General features: G+C 49.1%; 1 protein-coding gene across 5 annotated transcripts in view; it reads left to right on the forward strand.

Moving 5' to 3' along the window:
- LOC140411683 (polycomb protein SCMH1-like) overlaps positions 1-20,682 on the forward strand; it is a 309,157-nt gene that overhangs the window by 78,744 nt on the left and 209,731 nt on the right. For 4 of the 5 annotated variants that reach the window (XM_072500717.1, XM_072500725.1, XM_072500704.1 and 1 more), the window contains one exon: positions 20,297-20,367. In XM_072500717.1, the coding sequence (XP_072356818.1) occupies positions 20,297-20,367 (71 nt within the window). Of the gene's footprint in view, positions 1-20,073; positions 20,184-20,296; positions 20,368-20,682 lie in introns of those variants that run through there. The other variant, XM_072500711.1, reaches the window with a different exon arrangement.

Genomic DNA, 20,682 nt, shown 5'->3' on the forward strand with positions numbered 1-20,682 from the left:
AAGTTCATCCGCGGCTTCTGGGGTGGAGGGCTCGCTCTCGCTGACCTCTTGCTCAAAGCGGGCATAGAATGCGTTGAGCTGATCAGGGAGGGGTGCGTTGGAGCCGACGATTTTACATGCCTTCATCTTGCAGCCCATCATGTCTTGCAGACGTTGCCATAGACGGCGGGGATCCGTGTGGCTAGCCTGGGACTCGAGCTTGGTCCGGTACTGTCTTTTGGCATCTTTGATGGATTTCTTTAGATCATATCTGGTTAAATAAAGTCACCATCGTCCAAGAAGACCAAAGGTTGCTTTCCCTTTTGAGTGGGGAGAACTGTCTGGTGATTTAACGTGAGGATTACCACCACACCTCAGGCAAGTCACAAGTGTGAGAAGGCAGTGCCGACTTGAATAAGCTCAACCGGTACAGGAATTGAACCTGCACTGTTGACTTGACATCGCTTCGCATCACGAACCAGCCTTCCAGCCAACTGAGCTAACCGACCCAACAAATCCCAATAACTCTCCCAATGGAAACATTTCCCATCCTCTCCTCTCTCTCTAGATAACTTTCCAATGATTCTAAATCTGTGATCTCTAGTTATTATTGACCCACGGCAGAGTGAATAATGTGTCTTATCTACTCTAGCAAGACCTCTCATCTTCTGAGTTGGAATCATAGAATCCCTACAGTACAGAAAGAGGCCATTTGGCTCATTGAGTCTGCACCTATTCTTTGAAAGACCACCCTACCCAGGCCCTATCCCCTGATCTGTAACCTCACCCAAAGGGCAATTTAGCATGTCCAATCCACCTAACCTTCACATCTTTGGACTGTGGGAGGAAACCGGAGCACCCTGAGGAAACCCACACAGACACGGGGAGAAAGTGCAAACTCCACACACAACAATCACCCAAGGTGGGAATTGAACCAGCGTCCCTGGTGCTGTGAGGCAGCAGTGCTAACCACTGCACTACCATGCCACCCCAAGGGTTCCCATTGGATACAAGGCAGTTCTAAGGGTTTTCCCAAATAAAGCATGAAAAGTTAAGGAGATGGAGAATGACTTCATTCAAAGAGATTTTGACTTGCGGATGATTTAATTGGAAGTAGTTTGTACTGTGCAAGTTCTTTCTTGATTCTTACAAACAGCCTTCCAACGGGGAATTTTGAATGGCTATGAGACAGAAGGAAGCCTTTCAGCCTCCTGAGCCTGTGGACTGCTCTTTGCAAGAGCAATTCAGCTTGTCCCAATTCCCCGCCCTTTCCCCGTAGCCCTGAAACATTTTTCTTTCAGATGCTCAACCAATTCCCTTTTGCAAAACACAAATGGATCTGCCTTCACCACACTATCGAGCAGTTAGAGTTGTACAGTACAGAAGAAACCCTTTGGCCCACCGTGTATGCGGCAATAAAACTATACTAAATTTACACTAACACTTTCCAGCACTTAGCCTTGAATGTTTTGACATTTCAAGTGCTCAACTACATAATTTTTAAAGATTGTGAGCTTTCCCGCCTCTACTACTCTCTCAGAAAGTGCACTCTAGACTCATCTGACTCATGAGTCATCTTGTAGCCTGTTATGTCTTGCAGATCTTGCCATAGACGGTGGGGATCCGTGTGGCTAGCCTGGGACTTGATCTTGGTCCGGTACTGTCTTTTGGCATCTTTGATGGATTTCTTTAGATCATATCTAGCAAAGTAAAGTCACCATCGTCGCAGAAGACCAAAGGCTGCTTTCCCTTTTGAGTGGGGAGAACTGTCTGGTGATTTAACGTGAGGATTACCACCACACCTCAGGCCCTCTGGGTGAAAAGTATTTTCCTCAAACCCCCTCTAAACCACCTGCCTCCTCTTAAAACTACGCCCCCTCATTATTGACCCTTCAACCAAGGGGAACTGCTGCTTCCTAACCATCCTGTCCATGCCCCTCATAACCTTATACGCTTCGATCAGATCTCCCCCTCAACCTCCTCTGCTCTAAAAACAAGAGACTAACCAGCCTCTCTTCCTAGCTGAAATGTTCCATCCCAGGGAACATCCTGGTGAATCCCCTCTGTACCCTCTCCAGTGCAGTCACATCCTTCCGATAGTTAATTCCAGCCCTTTCCAATGGTTGCATAAAGTAAGTTTTTTCCCCATGCTGCCTTTGGTTATTTGGCCAATCACCTTAAACTGTTGTCCTCTGGTTCTTGACCCTTCTCAAAATGGCAACAGTACCTCTGGATAGTACTCTATCCAGACTCCTCAGTTGTGAAGAGTGTGACATTATGTGAAATGTAGAGAATACAAAGGGTTGGTGAAGAAGGCACTCTGGAACGTGGTCGCAGAGAGTGGGGCTTGGCCCTCCCAAGTTTTATTAATTATTACTGGGCGGCCAACATATCGATGGCCAGGAAGTGGGTAGTGGGGGAGAGGTTGGTTTGGGAGCGAGTGGAAGCAGCATCATGCAAGGGCACGAGCTTGGATGCTTTATTGACGGCACCCCTGCTGTTCTCGCCAGCTCGGTACTCTACAAGCCCTGTGGTGGTGGCAGCCCTAAGGGTGTGGGGGCAATATAGACAGCACATGGGACTGGAGGGGGTGTCAGTGTGGTCACTGATCACTATCGGTTTGCCCTGGGGGGTGTTGGATGGCTGCTTTCGAGATGGCAGCGGGTAGGGATTGAGAGATTTGGGGAACTATTCATCCAGGAGGGCTTTCCGACCTTGGAGACACTAGAGGAGGAGTTTGAGTTGTCGAGTGGGAACGGGTTTCGGTACCTTCAGGTGCGGGACTTTGTACGGAGGCAGGTTCCAAGCTTTCATCGTCTCCCCCTGAGGGGTTCGAGAGGGGAGGGTTCCGGAGATATACAAGGAGTTGATGGAGTGGGAAGGGGCACCTATTAGTGAGGTGAAGAGGAAGTGGGGAGCTGGGAGGAGAGCTGGAAATTGAACTCTGGGGAAAAAGCCTTGAAGAGAGTCAATTCACCCTCGTCGTGTGCCAGACTTGGCTTGATCCAGTTCATGGTGGTCCACAGGGCCCACATGATGGTAGCACGGATGAGCAGGTTCTTTGAGGAGGTGGAAGATAGATGTGGGCGGTGTGGGGGTATCACGGCGAACCATGTACATATGTTTTGGGCATGTCCGAAATTGAGGGGATTGTGGCAGGGATTTGCGGACGTTATGTCGGAAGTCCTGGAAGGAAGGGTAACTCCGAGTCCAAAACTGGCAATATTTGGGGTATCGGAAGATCCGGGGGCCAAGGGCGGAGGGAGGCCGATGCCCTGGCCTTCTCCTTGCTGGGATGGAAGGACTCGGAGCCCCCAAAGTCAGGATTGTGGGTCAGCGATATAGCAGGGTTTCTCAGTCTGGAAAAAAAAAAATCAAGTTCGCTTTGAGAGGATCAATTCAGGGGTTCGCCCGGAGATGGCAACCGTTCATCGATTTTGTCGTGTTAGGTACACTGGTCTAACACTGGCTGCAACTGGATGCAGCTTAGTTCAGAAAGATACTCCAGACCTTGAAGTTAGTTCAATCAGGTTTATTGAACTAATAGCACAGTTAGCACAGTTCTCTGTGAGTTCGACTCTCTGCTAACTTAAGTGTGGTTACTCTGTCTGACTGAACCAGACTAGCTCTTACCCTCATGGTGGAGGTGTGAGATTGCAACAACACCCTTAACTGACTCTCTAGATGTTCATCAGTGGAAAGAGGCGGAGTGTGAGTGCCTCGTGTCTTTTATAGTCAGATCCCACCCCTGAGTGTCCTGCCTGCTTATTGGTCATGTCCTGTTCTCTGTGTCCATTAGCTGCTTGTCTGTATATCATTATGTGTGTGTCTGTATATCATGACATCTCCCATTTTTTTAATGTTTGGATGACATATGTGAACGTATTTACAAGAGTAGGCCAATATTAACATATATACATGCAGTGTATGTGAACATATGTACATGTGAAAACAGCTGTCTAATGCGAGAACACAGAACATAGCAAACAGAACAAATGTTCATAAGTCCAGTCTCTGTGGCTTGCGTCTGATCCTGGTCGACCGCCGGAGAGGTGGTGGTGGGGACGACAGCGCCTTGATGGGCAGGATTGAAGCCTGACTGGTGGCCTCATGAGTCGAGGTATCAGGAGGTGGCAAAACAACAGAAGGAAACGGGGAAGAATGTGGTTGCGGGCAGGCAACTTTGCGCAGTGCCCGTCTGTTTAATCGCACAACAGAACCATCAGCCAACGCACAACATACGAGCGGGGGGCAGCCTGTCGAACAACGACAGCTGGAGCTGACCAGCCTCCATCAGGGATCTTGACCCGAACAGTGTCTGACGGGGATAACATGGGCAAATCGGTGGCATGAGCATCCTAGCTCTGTTTTTGCCGGTCTTGGAGTGGCTGCACCTTCTGCAGCACCGGGAGATGATCCAGGTTGGGCAAGTGTATGGCTGGAAGTGTCATTCGCAGGTACCTGTTCATCAGGAGTTGAGCCGGTGACATGCCAGTGAACAGTGGGGTCACCCTGTATGCAAGCAGCGCGAGGTAGATGTCAGACGCAGAATCCGCGGCCTTGCAGATGAGCTGCTTCACTATGTGCACTCCTTTCTCAACTTTTCTGTTTGACTGCGGATAGTGTGGCTGGAAGTGACGTGTTTGAACTGATATGACTGGGCAAACAGAGACCATTCATGGCTGCTGAAGCACAGGCCATTGTCACTCATGACAGTGAGTGGGATACCATGCCTGGGGAACGTCACCTTACAGGTCTTGATGACGGTCCGAGATGTGAGGTCTGAGAGCTTCACGACTTCAGGGTAATTGGAAAAGTAATCAATGATTAACACGTAATCACAACCATTTGCATGAAAGAGGTCGATGCCAACCTTGGACCACAGAGAGGTTTCGATTTCATGCTGCTGAAGTGTCTCCTTACTCTGCGCTGGCTGGAAGCGTTGACAGGTCGCACAGTTAAGGACCATGTTCGCGATGTCCTGGCTGATCCCGGGCCAGTAGACAGCCTGCCTGGCTCTGCGTCTGCACTTTTCCACACCCAGGTGGCCCTCATGGATTTGACGGAGCACCAAGCTCTGGAGACTGTGTGGAGTTACAATCCGGTCCAGTTTGAGGAGGATACCATCAACCACCGTCATTCATAGAATTTACAGTGCAGAAGGAGGCCATTCGGCCCATCGAGTCTGCACCGGCTCTCGGAAAGAGCACCCCACCCAAGGTCGACACCTCCACCCTATCCCCATAACCCAGTAACCCTACCCAACACTAAGGGCAATTTTGGACACTAAGGGCAATTTATCATGGCCAATCCGCCTAACCTGCACATCTTTGGACTGTGGGAGGAAACCGGAGCACCCGGAGGAAACCCACGCACACACGGGGAGGATGTGCAGACTCCGCACAGACAGCGACCCAAGCCGGAATAGAACCTGGGACCCTGGAGCTGTGAAGCAATTGTGCTATCCACAATGCTACCGTGCTGCCCGTGTCGTCCTTTACATTGAAAAATTGAGGGCACTGCCCTTTTTGCCAGCCATTGGCTAGGTGTTGCGTAACACGTTGCAAGAGGGGGTCTTTGGCTGTCTCCTCACGGATACGAATCACCTTCTCATCGGATGCCGGGAGGGTGCTATCACACAGCTGCACCTGTGACTCACTTTGCCGGATGACGTTCAGTGGTTCACTAGGCACGGTGATGGAGCGGGACAGTGTATCGGCAATGATGAGCTCCTTGCCAGGCGTGTAGACCAGGTCAAAGTCGTACCTTTTGAGTTTGAGGAGGATACGCTGCAACCGAGGCGTCATGTCATGAAGCTCCCTGTGGATAATGTGGACCAGGGGCCTGTGATCCGTCTCGATTGTGGATGTCGGCAAGCCGTAGACATAGTCGTGAAACTTGAGAATGCCAGTGAGAAGGCCCAGGCATTCCTTCTCGATTTGTGCATACCTTTGTTTGCTGGGTATCATTGCCCTTGATGCGTAGGCAACCGGTGCCCAGGATGAAGTGTCATCGCGTTGCAGCAGGACCGCACCGATGCCATCCTGGCTCGCATCTGTCGAGATTTTTGTTTCCAAGTCTAGGTTGAAAAATGCCAATACGCGTGCAGTGGTGAGCTTGGCTTTCAGCTCCAACTCTGCCTGATGGGCCGCCTTCCACTCAAAGGCAGTGGACTTCTTCACTCAGTTTCATAGAGCCACGGTGTGTGAGGCCATGTTTGGGATGAACTTGCCCAGAAAGTTGACCATCCTCAGTAAGCGCAATACCGCCTTCTTGTCTTCCGGGACCTTCATGGCTGCGATGGCCTTGACCTTGTCTGTGGCCGGGCGCACACCCTTCTGAGAGATCTGGTCTCCTAGGAACTTGAGTGTCGACATGTCAAACCAACATTTGGCCCTGTTCAGCTTCAGGCCATTGGCGTGGACACAGCGGAATACCTGATGGAGACGGGAAATATGATCCTCAGGGGTCATGGACCACATGATGACTTCGTCCACGTCCACACGAACCCCTTCGATGCCCTCCATCATCTGCTCCATGATGCAATGAAATATCTCTGATGCCGAGATGATACCGAATGGCATACGGTTATAGCAGTATCTGCCAAACATGTGTTGAAGGTGCAGAGCCTTCTGCCGGACTCATCCAGTTGGATTTGCCAGAATCCATGTGACGCATCTAACTTCGTGAAAAAACGTGCGTGTGCCATCTCACTGGTGAGTTCCTCCCGCTTCGGGATGGGGTAGTGTTCACGCATTATATTCTGGTTGAGAACCTTGGCATCAATGCAGATGCGCAGGTCTCCAGAGGTTTTTTTTAACCACCACCATCGAGTTGACCCAGTCAGTCGGTTCGGTTACCCTGAAAATGATCCCTTGCTGCTGCAGCTCCTTGAGCCGTTCCTTCAGGCGCTCCTTCAGCGTAGCCGGGACCCGGCGAGGTGCATGGACCACTGGCTTGGCATCAGGTCGCGGTAGGATCTTATACCGATATGGCAAAGTGCCCATCCCGTCAAACACATCTGGATACTGAGCGAGGATGTCGTCAATGCCAGCTTGAAGATCCACGTTGGAGGATGTCGTTGAATAAACCCGCTGCACCAGTTTTAGCTTTTTGCAGGCATGCGCGCCCAGTAGGGATGCCCTGTCCGGCTTGACAATTTCAAACTTTAGACGTGCATGGGTACTCCGGGTGGAGACGAGTAGATGGCAGGACCCCAGTGCCATGATGGCATTACTATTATAGTCCAGGAGTTGGCAGGCTGCTGGAAGGAACTTGGGGGACTTCTTGATGCATTTGAAATCTGCTTGTGAGAGTAGGTTGGCAGAGCACCTGTGTCCAGCTTGAACTGGATGGAGCAGCGGTTGACCTGCATCACCGCACGCCATTCGTCCGCAGAATCCACAGCGAGGAGGGACTGAATGCGAGATGAGTTAGGTATGGCATGTTCACGTGTGGTAATGATGCCCACTCGGTAGGCGGACTCCAGGCACTCGTCCTCTGGATCAGGATCAGAATCCTGTAATCGTTGTTGCACATTCTGGACGCGCCGTCGTCAGAATTGTGTGTGCTGGCCTCTGACTGGTGGTGCAGACCTGCACAAGGCGGCATAGTGTCCATGCTTCCCGCAGTTTAAACATCGCCTGCCTCTTGCAGGGCAGTGTTTCTTTAAGTGGGGATTGCCACAGTTCGGGCACGTCATGACGTTGGCGTCGTGACGTGGTCTACATCGTCGCACATGCGCAGTGTGGGTGTCGGCCGCTTCGTTATCCCGTTCGCATCGCACATGCGTGGGGCCCCGGGAAAAGTATGTGAGATGGCCGCTGTCTTCAATGCTGAGGCGCTGCATCCGGGAGATGGCCTGCACACTCACTGCCTCGTGGAAGGCACGTTTCTCATTTTCTGCCGATTTGTATTGGGAATACCTATTTTCTGCGTGATCATGCACTGTACATGTTTCAATCACGACTGGCAGGGTCATATGCTTGTTTTTAAGAGCTGCTCTCTCAGAGGATCAGAGTGAACTCCAAACATGATTTAGTCTCTGATCATGGAGTCAGCAATATCACCAAAGTTGCAGGACAGTGCTAGCAGGCGGAGGCTAGTGAAGAAGGCATTGAAAGATTCATCTTTATCTTGAAAACGTTGTTTGAATATGTAGCGCTCGAAGATTTCATTGTTGTCCACTTCACAGTGACTATCGAACTTGTCCAGAATGGTCTGAAACTTGTCTTGGTCCTGGCTTGCGGTGAAGTTAAACGAGTTGAAGAGTTCGATGGCTTGATCACCCGCTGTTGAGAAGATCTTTCTTGCATCAGACGCACCCTCGAGGTTTGAGGCTTCGATGTACAGCATAAACTTTTGCTTGAATATCCGCTAATTGGCACTGAGATTGCCGGAGGTCCTGAGCTGGTGAGGAGCCTGAATCTTCTCCATGATGCCAGGATACATTTGCTGGTCGTCACAGAACGGACTGAGGTAAGCCACCTTAAATTAGTAGTCACCTGGTATCATGTCGTGTTAGGTACACTGGTTTAACACTGGCTGCAACTGGATGCAGCTTAGATCAGAAAGATACTCCAGACCATGAAGTTAGTTCAATCAGGTTTATTGAACTAATAGCACAGTTCTCTGTGAGTTTATCTCTCTGTTAACTTAAATATGGTTACTCTGTCTGACTGAACCAGACTAGCTCTTAGCCACGTGGTGGAGGTGTGAGATTGTAACAACACCCTTGACTGACTCTCTAGATGTTCATCAGTGGAAAGAGGCAGAGTGTGAGTGCCTTGTGTCTTTTATAGTCAGATCCCACCCCTGAGTGTCCTACCTGCTTATTGGTCATGTCCTGTTCTGTGTCCATTAACTGCTTGTCTGTATCAATATGTGTGTGTCTGCATACCATGACAGATTTCTTCAAGGAAAATTGAACGTCAGCAGTAAGTGGTGGGGGGGGGGGGGGTGGAGGAAAACAGGAGGCATGGCAATGTTAGATAAGGACAGGGAACTTAGTATATGGGTAATTAGGGGATAGGGCGGGGGTCGTAGAGGACGTTAGATATCATAGATAACATAGAATTTACAGTGTAGAAGGAGGCCATTCGGCCCATCGAGTCTGCACCGGTTCTTGGAAAGAGCACCCTACCCAAGGTCAACACCTCCACCCTATCTCCATAACCCAGTAACCCCACCCAACACTAAGGGCAATTTTGGACACTAAGGACAATTTATCATGGCCAATCCACCTAACCTGCACATCTTTGGACAGTGGGAGGAAACCGGAGCACCCGGAGGAAACTCACGCAGACACGGGGAGGACGTGCAGACTCCGCACAGACAGTGACCCAAGCCGCAATCGAACCTGGGACCCTGGAGCTGTGAAGCAATTGTGCTATCCACAATGCTACCGTGCTGCCCCAGTAAACGTTGTTTACTGTTTTTTGTTTTTTAGGTGTTTTGCGTGTGTCAGCCCGCGCGGTTGTTTAAGAAATGTTAATGTGTTCAACTGTGAAAATTACAAATGCTTCAATGAAATATTTTCTTTAAAAAAAAAATACAAAGGGTTAATGTCATATCATAATTAACCACTAGATGGAGCTAGATGCAGAACTATATAAAGCACTGACTCACAGGCTTCTGGGAGAAGGCTGGAGAGGCGCAATGAGAGAGATTAGAGTACAGATACAGATCGAGTATAGAGACTAGTGTTCGTAGAGTGTAGATTGTAGATTACTAGATTATTGTTCACTACAGGAGTAAATGGTCGAGCTTTAATAAGTAGTGGAAATAAAAATTAGCTTCGTTAATGAACTCATCTTCTGTGGTCTTTGTGAACACTACAACATTCATCCTGATAACAGAATCACAAAGAACACCACAAAGAGAACAGTCCTAACTTTTCCAACCTCTTCTCATAATCAAAAGTGTTTCATCCTGGTAAACCTCCTTTGCATCCTTTCTCAGATACTTTACATCTTTCCTGACGTGTGCAGCCCAGTGTTCTCCGCAATACTCCATATAACCAGCGATTTAGCAAGTTCAAGCATGATTTCTTCAATTTTATATCTTATTTCTCTATTTCACTTTTATATTTTATCTGTTTATTTATAAACTCATGTAACCGGTATACTTTTTATAAAATCTATTTTATCACTCACCCTACCCCATTTTCAGGACCAAGGCCTTTCTGCCCATCTACATTTTCAAAATCATGCCATTTATGATTCATCTGCAATGTGGTGAGCTATGCAAACATTATATATGCAACAGAATCCTACAAACGATATTTTTTGGCATAAATTTAGAGTACCCCATTCTTTTGGGATTGAACCAGGGTCTTCAGTGCCATGAGGCAGTAGTGCTAACCCACTGTGCCACCGTGCGGCCCCCGGGATCCTACAAACTATAACAGAGTGAATAACTGATACATTTAGTGCATCAGTGAAGGAAAGAATGTTGGTTCAAACACTAAGGGAATTCTCTGCTTCTCTTTAAGTAGCATCGTGGGATCTTTAATTTGCCAGCCTTTGCTCAGTTGATAGCAGTCTCGCCCCTGAGTCAGAAGGTTGTGTGTTCAACTCGACTCCAGAGATTTGAGTGTATGATCTCGGATGACTCTTAGCTGCTGCACTGTCAGAGCTGCTGATCTTTTGAATATGATAAACTGAGACTCTGTTTTCTCTCTTTGTTTGTAAAAGATCCTGTGGCACTATTTGGAGGACAGCAGGGGAGTCTCCCCAGTGTCCTGGATAATAGATTTTTTGATCATTTTCACATTCTGTTTCTGGGACTTGACTGAGAATTGACTGCCATGTTTCCTATGTTAGAACAGAGACTGCATTTGAAGCCTAGTCATTGGTGAAGCACATTGAGACAAGATTATGGAATGCATTCTTTTATTCACTAAAGAGGGTCCAGGCAAATATGTAGAAAGCACAGTTGCTTCACAGTTGCTCCAGCGTCCCAGGTTCGATTCCTGGCTTGGGTCACTATCTGTGCAGAGTCTGCACGTTCTCCCCGTGTCTGCGTGGGTTACCTCCGGGTGCTCCGGTTTCCTCCCACAGTCCAAAGATGTGCAGGTTAGGTGGATTGGCCATGCTAAATTGCCCTTAGAGTCCAGAAAGATTAGGTGGGTTTCTGGGTTATGGGGATAGGGTGGAGGTGTGGGGTGTTCTTTCCAAGGTTCGGTGCAGACTCGATGGGCCAAATGGCCTCCTTCTGCACTGTAAATTCTATGTCTAGTATCCTGAAAAACCAGAAAATACACTTCAAAAATTGATCAACTCTAAACCTTTTCAGCTGCAGCTTTGATTTGTCACTTCCATTCAATTAACAATTTTCAATGCAACAGGAATGCGGTTATGATGAAGTGTAAAAATACAAGTTAACAACACAAACAATGCTGTGTACTTGTGTTTGCGAAGAAACTTTGGCACAAATAGTTTGCAGCTGTGAGGAATTCAACAGCAATTAAATAGTGCTTTATTTTACAGTTCAAGGTTTACTTTGAGGAAGCCTGAAGGATGTAAAACATTAGAATCCTCTGTGAGCTTGATTATAGTACAGGGGTGATACAGTACAAGTGATTACATTTATGGTTTCTGTGCCTAAACAGGAAGCATTCACAAAATCTGCTGGGATGATTTAAATTTCTGACAGGCATCTTTTGGGTGGAGCAAATCGGAAGAATACACCACAAGGAAGCCATTGAGCCCCTCCTGTCTGCTCTTTACGAAATAAAGTTTGACTCCCTCTCTCTCCCTCCCACATCCCTGCAATCTGCTTCTCTTTTCAAGCATTTATCCAATTCCCTTTTTGAAGGGAAGGGTTGTGGGCTGAGTGGGTCGCATCGAGGGGAGGGAGGGGGTATCGGGGAAGAGGGGGTCGAGGAGAGGTGGGGTTCGGACAGGGGGCCTTAGAGTCAGGCCAACGGGTTGGGGAGTCCTATGCGGGGGAGAGGGGGATGGATTTCCTGTAGAGGTGGAGGCTGAGGAATGGGAGGCAACCATGTGTGTGTGTGGGGGTCAGTGTTGGGAATAAACTAGGGGTGTGTGGGACAGTGATTAGTGGGGGGCAATGGCCCAGAGGTGGAGGTGTAGGGGTGATTCATTGAGGGATGGGGAATCCCTTGGGGAGGGGTGGGGAACCTCTGGGGGGGCGGAGAGGGGGGTGTTGCTGAGTTGAGGGGTGGGGAATACCCTGGGGGACGGGGGGACGGGAATGAACCGGGGTCGCCGGGCCCAGGAATGTGGGAGTGTCCCATGCAAGGTTCAGACTGGGTCTTTGAAATAGTTACACTGAGGTTAGAAGTGTTTTTATTTCTTCTTAACTCTTTCAGAGCAACAATGAGCATAGCACTAACAGAAGCATCCAAAGTTTGAGATTGAATTTGCCTTGTCGGATGGTTCCCACCGCAGTGCAGGGGAGGTTAGCCCTTCTGGACAATTTACGTGTACACCCTTATCTGGGAACATCCGAGAGGGATTCCCGAGTGCATCTTTGGGATACCACCCCAAATGCGACACTGTGGAGGCAGGAAGCTAAATGTCTCTGTGTTGTGTGTCCATTCCTATTGTGCAACTCCTGCTCAGTTACAATAATGAACTAATTTATAAAGCTAATCATCTGACATCAGGCAAAACATCCTGAGGGTGCTGATTGGATCCCTATTCGAGTTTAGACCATTGCAAGGTGATTTTATTGAAACATATAACGATGCTGAGGGGACCTGATGGGGTGGATGTTGAGAGGATGCTTCCTTTTGTGGGAGGGACTAGAACTAAGCGACAGAGTTTAAAAACAAGGGCCGGGATGTGTTGACGGCGGCGTAAATACCGGAGTGGTGTACGCCGGCGTCAACGAGCCTCGTGGCCCAGCAATTCAGCGGTCTTGTTGGGGCTAGCACGGCGCCGGAGTGCTGCGCGTTGCTCCGGCGGCGAAAGGCGACCCGGCACAGGTCAGCGCATGCGCGCGACGGCTGTCTCCGCGCCGGTGCATGCGCGTGGTTGCTGTCTCTGTGCCGGCACGGAGCAACTTGTCAGAGACCTACAGCAGGCCCGCACGGAAGGAGGTAGGCCCCCTCCAGATCGCGGGCACCTGCCGATCGAAAGCCCCCAATTGTCGGCCTGGACCCTGTGGAGCCCCCCCCCCCCCCCCCCGAGTCAGATCCCCCCGACCCCCCACCAGGACGTCCACCGCAGCCACGGGCCCAAGCTCCTGCCGGGTGGTTACAGCGGGAGTTCAGCCGGTCGCCCACGGAGAATCACCGCGGGGGCCTCTTTCATGGCCTCCAACCGGCGCCGCGGCAAACTGCGCGGGCGCGATTGCAGGAGAATCGTTTCTCGGCGTGGCGGGAATTTCCCGCATCCCTGCCAATTCTCCGGCCCGGCGCGGGCTCGGAAAATCCCGCCCAAGAGGTCTCCCATTTAGGAGGACCTGAGAAGAAATCTTTTCTTAGAGTCGTGAACCTATGACGCTCTCTTCCTCAGAGAGCGATAGAGGCAGGGTCAGTGAATATTTTTAAGGCAGAGATAAATAGTTGCTCGACTAACAAGGGAGACAAAGGTTATCGGGGGGAGGGTGTCAGTGGAATGAGGAGTTGATCAGCTATGACCTTATTGAATGGCGGAGCTGACTCGAGGGGCCAAATAGCCCATTCCTGCTCCCTCGTGCATATGAAAATAAAGTGAGCATTAAGAATGGGATCAATATTTTGACCATTTTTAGATTTGTAGATCCTTCTTTTTCCAGGAATGTTTTTGAGAGCTGCCCATGTTTCTGGTAGGAATTTTCCAGTGAATTTTGTTGTTTTGCCAGAGAATGGACTGTACATGATTCAGATGCCACATGAAACCTGACGCAATAAGACCTTCCATTCAATGCAATTATCCGTTGGCCATTGTAATGACTGGCATGAAATTGGGAAATAAACATTTGAATTGGCACCTTGTTATTGAAGCATTTGCTGTAAACCTGTTCTTACACAGCAGTTAGGAAATGCATTCAGTGTTCCAACTCTCGTGGAAACTAGAAGCCTATTATGAATCAGCGGTTAGCTATCACTTCTGCAGCAAGAACTCAAGAGTAGCCAATTAATTCTAGAAATAGTGAAGCTGCCAATAGCAGTCTTAATAGATTTTTCCTGTTGGTTTTTGGCTGTCACTTATCAAAGTAAGCAGTAGGAGTAGCCTATTCTATCCCTCGAGCCTGCTCCCTCATTTCAACAAGGTAAGCGTGGCTCTGTGGCACAATGGACAGCGTGTTGGACGTCTAGTCAGCATCTGATGACACAGTTCAGTAAGGTAGTGGGATGAACGGAATGGTAGCACAGAGGTTAGCGCAGTTGCTTCACAGCTCCAGGGTCCCAGGTTCGGTTCCCGACTTGAGTCACTGTCTGTGCGGAGTCTACACGTTCTCCCCGTGTCCGCGTGGGTTTCCTCCGGGTGCTCCGGTTTCCTCCCACAGTCCAAAGATGTGTAGGTTAGGTGGATTGGCCACGCTAAATTGCCCTTCGTGTCCAAAACGGTTAGTTGAGGTTACTGGGTTACAGGGATAGGGTGGAGGCGTGGGCTCAAGTGGGGTGCTCTTTCCAAGGGCTGGTGCAGACTCGATGGGCCGAATGGTCTCCTTCTGCACTGTAAGTTCTATGAAAAATCTTGAGGTTGTGGTCGCACACAAATTGAACATTTAGGGAGTAGAACCCCTTCCTGTTAATGAAAGGCACTCTCTGATGCCCCGGTGCGTGCAAGGCAACATGTGCGCCGTCTGTTAGCACCTGGACCAAGGGTATCCCAGCGATGATGGACAATCCTGCTGCCCCGGCATCTTGAAAGGCTTGGTCCAGCTCAAAGTTGATATGGTCAGCTGCCCGGGTATTCAGGGCATCCGTGACTTCACGGATGCACTTATGGGCTGTAGCTTGTGAGATGCCGCACAGGTTCCCGCTTGAGCCCTGGAATCAACCGGTGGAATAAAAGTTCAGGGCTGTGGTAACCTTCACAGCCAGCGGGAGCAGATATCCTCCTCCTCCACACGGCGCCAAGTCTGCAATGACATGGCACAGGTCCCACACTGCCTCCTTGTTGAGACAGAGCCTCCTGTGGCACATGCTGACTGTCATCTCCTCGTACAACCAATGACGCCTTTACACCTTGGGCCATTGCCAGCATCCCTCTCTGGGTCTTTCCTCGGCCTGATGGGCAGCCAGGTCTGCAGGGTGTACAGCGGCCCACTGCACACGGGGTGCCGCCTCTAGCCCGCATTAATGCTGCCGCCGCCTTCTCCAGCATCTAGGGCTGCCTCCAGCACTGCAAGGGCTGCTGCTGCGGGGTCAACAACACCATCCATCGTGCTATCTGTAAGGAATTGAAGAAGGAGAGAGACTGGCAATCAGTTAGGGCTTCCACCCCAGGATCCTCATATCCACCAAGGGAGGATTCTTGGAAGTGTGGAGGAACAGAGGGATGTTGGGGTCCACGTACATAGATCCCTCAAAGTAGCCACCGAGGTTGATAGGGTTGTTAAGAGGGCGTATGGTATGTTGGCTTTCATTAACAGGGGGATGGAGTTTAAGAGCTGCGAGGTTTTGCTGCAGCTTCGTAAAACCCTGGTTAGACCACACTTGGAATATTGTGTCCAGTTCTGGTCGCCTCATTATAGGAAGGATGTGGATGTTTTGGAGATGGTACAGAGGAGATTTACCAGGATGCTGTCTGGAATGGAGGGCATGACTTATGAAGAAAGATTGAGGGAGCTAGGGCTTTTCTCACTGGAGCGAAGAAGGAAGAGAGGTGACTTGATAGAGGTGTACAAGGTGGTGAGAGGCATGGATAGAGTGGATAGCCAGAGACTTTTCCCCAGGGTGGAAATGGTCGTCATGAAGGGGCATATTTTTAAGGTGATTGGAGGAAGGTATAGGGGAGATGTCAGAGGTAGGTTCTTTGCACAGAGAGAGGTGAGTGTGTGTAATGTACTGCCAGCAGAGGTGGTGGAATCTGAGTCATCAGGGACATTTAAGCGACTCTTGGACAGGCATGTGGACAGCAGCAAATTGAAGGGGTGTAGGTTAGGTTGGCCTTAGATTAGGATAAATGGTCGGCACAACAAAGGGCCTGTATTGTGCTGTACTGTTCTATGTTCTATGTGACTGGGACATGCTCCGGTGAGCCTCGGCAATGTCCACCTGCATCTGCGCCATACTCTGCAGAGTCTAGGCAATGTCCACCTGCATTTGGGACACATTCCTTGCCAACTGGGACATGATGATGTGGCCCTCAGCCATGGCTGTCACTGACTGAGCCATGCCCTGGACACCACCGCTCATGATGCTAGCGTCGTGCTCCTGGATTTCCACTGCCGTCACCACCCTAGCGATGCTGACCTCGGTGCCATGCATTGCATCTGCTATCTCCTGTGCTCATAGCATTTGAGACTCCTCCAATCGCCGGAGTGTCGCTGACATCCCCTCCTGAATCAACAGCCAAGCCTGCGACATCTCTGGGATAATCTTGCCCAGAGGCTTGGTATTTGGCTGGGTCTGAGCTGAGTTCTGTGATCCAGCAGACCTGTATGGAGCTGACCTCTGATGGCACTGCCCCATCAGCTGAAGATCCTGCGGCAGAAGGGACATGGGGTCATTTTGTCGGACATGGGGTCATTTTGTCTGACGTGAACAACTCACTTGATGCAGGTCATTTGGGTAAAGGGGCAGTGGACCTTCACCTCTGCGGCGCAGTCCAACCTCACTGTTCGTGACTGCTCTCTCCACAGCCAACCGTACGATCTCCAGGGCTTCTCTTCGGGGGTAAGGACTCTGATGTTTGGCACTCCGCTGCCTGTCTGGGCCTTTTCACACCGACTCTGGGCTAACTTCTTCTATGGGGCAGAGGGGGCATTGTGAGCTGTGTGCTTGGTGCATCAGGAAGGATCTGTGGCAGGTGGCATGGAGGGGTTGTGCTGGTGGGTGCCAGGGTGCGCTGGGTAGGGGGGAGCAGGAGGTGGTGGTTGCTGAGGATAGAAAATAGAACAAACAGTGCAGAAGGCGGTCATTCAGCCGATCGAGTATGCACTTGCCCACTTAAGCCCTCTCTGTCACCCTATCCCTGAAACCCAATAAACCCTCCTGATCTTTTTTTATTTGGACACGAAGAGCAATTTATCACGGCCAATCCACCTAACTTGCACATCTTTGGACTATGGGAGGAAACCGGAGCACCCGGATGATGCGCAATCAATTGCACAAAGACGCAGATTGGGTACAACTGTGGCTTTATTACAGTCAGATGTGTGGCCTCCTGCTGCAGCTGGCGAAATGGCAGGGCAATGGAGGTCATGCATATTTATACAGTTCTAAGTGGACGGAGACAGCCGGCAGGGGCTACCGGCGTACCTGTAGTGCAGGTCCTACCTTACATCCCCTATTACAGTGGTTCACCACACCAGAGAAAACCCACGCAGACACGGGGTGAACGTGCAGACTCCGCACTGGTGGTGACCCATCTGGGAATCGAACCTGGGACCCTGGCGCTGTGAAGCCACAGTGCTAACCACTGTGCTACCATGCTGCACTGGATAGGAGGTGGCAGACAGAACTGATGCCAGGGGGCCGGTGTTAGCTTAACCTTGCGGCCCGGTGGAGGCCGTTGGGTCTTCTCATTTCACTGTACAGCAGTCCTCCTGGGCACACTGGCCGAACTGATGGCCCCTGCCATTGCCTCCCAGGCAGAATTGGCCCTGCTGCTGGTACTCCGACCCCGAGGGGAAACGGGGTGTCCCGCCTCACCAGAAGCCCAGCCAGGTTGGCATCACCGAAGCGCGGCGTAGGTCTGCAAGGTGCTGTGCTTGTGTGCTGACTATTCATAGGGAGCGTTTAAAAGCAGCTTCCCCTTGTTAGCAGGGGGACTGCTGGGCGTGAGTCTGTCAAGTCAGCTGGCGTTACAGCCAGTTCCAGCGTAAACCTCAAGAGGGATCATTTTCATCACTAAGTGCCATTAAATACAGGCCGTGGTCTCGCTGGGACGGCCGTCAGGAAGCACCCAGGAAGTCGCGCCTGATGAGACACTTCTCGATTAAATCGTACCCCTTACGTGGTTCACGGCAATTGTATCCGGTGCCGCCTGACGGGAGCATCCTTCTCCTTGCGGTGCCCGGTGAAAACCCTGTTTAGAGGCTGTCTCGTTATTCTCCGGGAATCGCGGGCAGAGGATCACCCTCGAAAATATTTAGCTCACAAAATACATATAAACGTCAATAAGCAGGTAAAATTGATTAGAACACTGAATACGAGTTGTTTCATATTTATTTGTTTCAAAAAATGTGACTGTTCATATAAAATAATTTCGATTTTAATGTAGCAAAATATCCCAAGCTGCATCTTGGCAAAGTAGCAAACAAAAATTGTCAATGTGCCAAAGAAGATATTTCGAGAAGTGTCTAAATCCTTGGGGCTGAAACTTAGAGGGGCCCTCTCCCCGGCAGACTATAACGTTGAGGTGAAGTCCACCAATGATTCCGACTACTGCCGCGCAGACTGCCTGCCAACCTGCTCTAGTTGCTTATCACCAGCTCAGCCCAGGTGATGGTCGGATTAGGCCCTTAAATGGCTGTAAATAGGTTCGAGGATGGGATGGGTGTCTGATGTCTCCCCTGCAAACCCCGTAACATTACGACAAGTTGGCGACAGGCAGGAAGGCAACAGGAAGGCCACCGGTTGGATTTTATTTGCCCATCTGCCTTCATATTGGCCGGTGGGGGAGCGTAAAATCCAGCATATGGTGAAAGAGGTAAGTTTGAACAGGTACCTTCAAAGAAGAGGAGAGATGGAGAGCTTTAGTGAGCATTCCAGAACTGAGGGTCTAAATCACGGAAAGCACAGCCATGCTGGAGAAAAGAAAATGTCGGCTTCACAAAAGGTCAAAGTTGGAGGGACATGGACGTCTCAAGGTTTGTCGGTCTGGTGGAGACTATAGAGATTGGGAGCGGTGTGGCCATGGAAGTATTTGAACACAGATGGGAATGTTAAATTCTAGGCCTTCATGTCCAGAACTACCTCAGGCTTGTCATGATGACAAATTTGGTGCTAATCTGAAATGCAGCTTGGTGACTTGGTAGTTTTCTAAAATTTGAAATCTTGGGTTGAGGAATGTATCTATTAGTTGTCAATAAGATCACATGCTGATCTTTTAACAATTCATGATCTCCAGCCTGTCGGGTCGTCACAGAGTTGGAGATCTAAACCAGCTTTATGGTAGTTACCCAGAATTTTAAACTTGAATTCCCGTGAATGTAATTTTTAATCTGGTGGGTGTCATCTTCCTGCAAAATTTATATTGATTGACGGAGGCGGGCAAGAAGGCCTGAATGACTTACTCTTGCTCTCCTATTTTCTACATTTCTAACTTGATAGACACTAGCTCAGTGTCTGTAAATACCAGTTATTTCTGTAGATCAGGCACAAGTAAAATTGAGCATATTTCATTTTACTCCAGCACATATTTGAGAATAAATAATCTGCAGAAGCAGCATATTTATTGAGTTTTGTTCCCTGTACCAATCTCAGTACTGGATAGTTGTGGCACTAACCCACCAAATTAATTCAGTGTTCTGAACCAGAGTTCATTGGTACATAATAAAAACGTTTCCGGTTTTGTGTCATACAAGCTCACTCGGTTCTACGCTTTTCTGATGCTACAATGACTTGTAAATGTAATTGGCAAAAGCAAGCTTAAAGCAACACAGTACCACAGCTTGATCTGTCAGTACACCCAACATTAAAATTTGTAGCTTGTTGCAATAATATTGGGATGTTTAAATCTTGGATAGCCTGTAAAAATCCACACTGGGGTGTGTCAGTGACTCTGTCCCAATTTTCCTTGCCTTTTCTGTGTTTCCGTTAAAACAAAGCATCTCACTGCTTCACCAACCCTCAAATGTTTTGAGGTGCAAGTGACATGTCCGGATATCAGCCCAGCTTGATCTCAGCCGGTGTTGACTTTAGATCCATTCTGTGATTCACTAGGTACCACTGCAGTCATACTACAGTCTTTGCTTTCTGCCTATATAGCTGGCTGGGTTCAATGTATACGGAAACATTGAGCACACATCAGGACAGAGGAGGCGATGAGAACAAATGGAACCGATAAAACGTTCCAAAGTGGTTTTTGACCTTTATTATGCTGAAGCAAGTACAAAGTTTACTTCTGAATTTACAGGTTTGTGACTAGACTTGGGAACTTGCAGAGTAAATGATGTTTCCTTCCCATTTTTATTTCTTTTTTTTTTGTTATTGAATTTAATTTACTCACCATTTTATTTCTGCTTTCAGGTCATTTCAGTTGGGACAAATACCTTAAGGAGACAGGTGCTGTTGCTGCCCCTTCCCATTGCTTTAAGCAGGTGAAATAGGCTTTTATTTCATTTCCGTGCTGTGATAATTTGTATAGAGCTGAGGTTGGCTGCGATATTCACAAGGATATCGGCATATGTCACCTCTAACAATGTATGATATTAATTGTGAAAATGAGTGAAGTGAGACGTAATCGTTATCTTTCTGGCGATCAGGGATATCTCTGCAAGACTATGATAAGCTATTCAGTTATTTTCAGAATAGTGCCTATCCATTATTCCATTTGCATTTGTGTCCGGATCATGTAATCCCTTCCCGTGATTCAAAATAGCTATTGATTTGGCAAAAGATTAACGAGAAATTAA

Source organism: Scyliorhinus torazame, chromosome 1 (assembly GCF_047496885.1).
Source record: "Scyliorhinus torazame isolate Kashiwa2021f chromosome 1, sScyTor2.1, whole genome shotgun sequence".
Classification (NCBI taxonomy): Eukaryota; Metazoa; Chordata; class Chondrichthyes; order Carcharhiniformes; family Scyliorhinidae; genus Scyliorhinus; species Scyliorhinus torazame.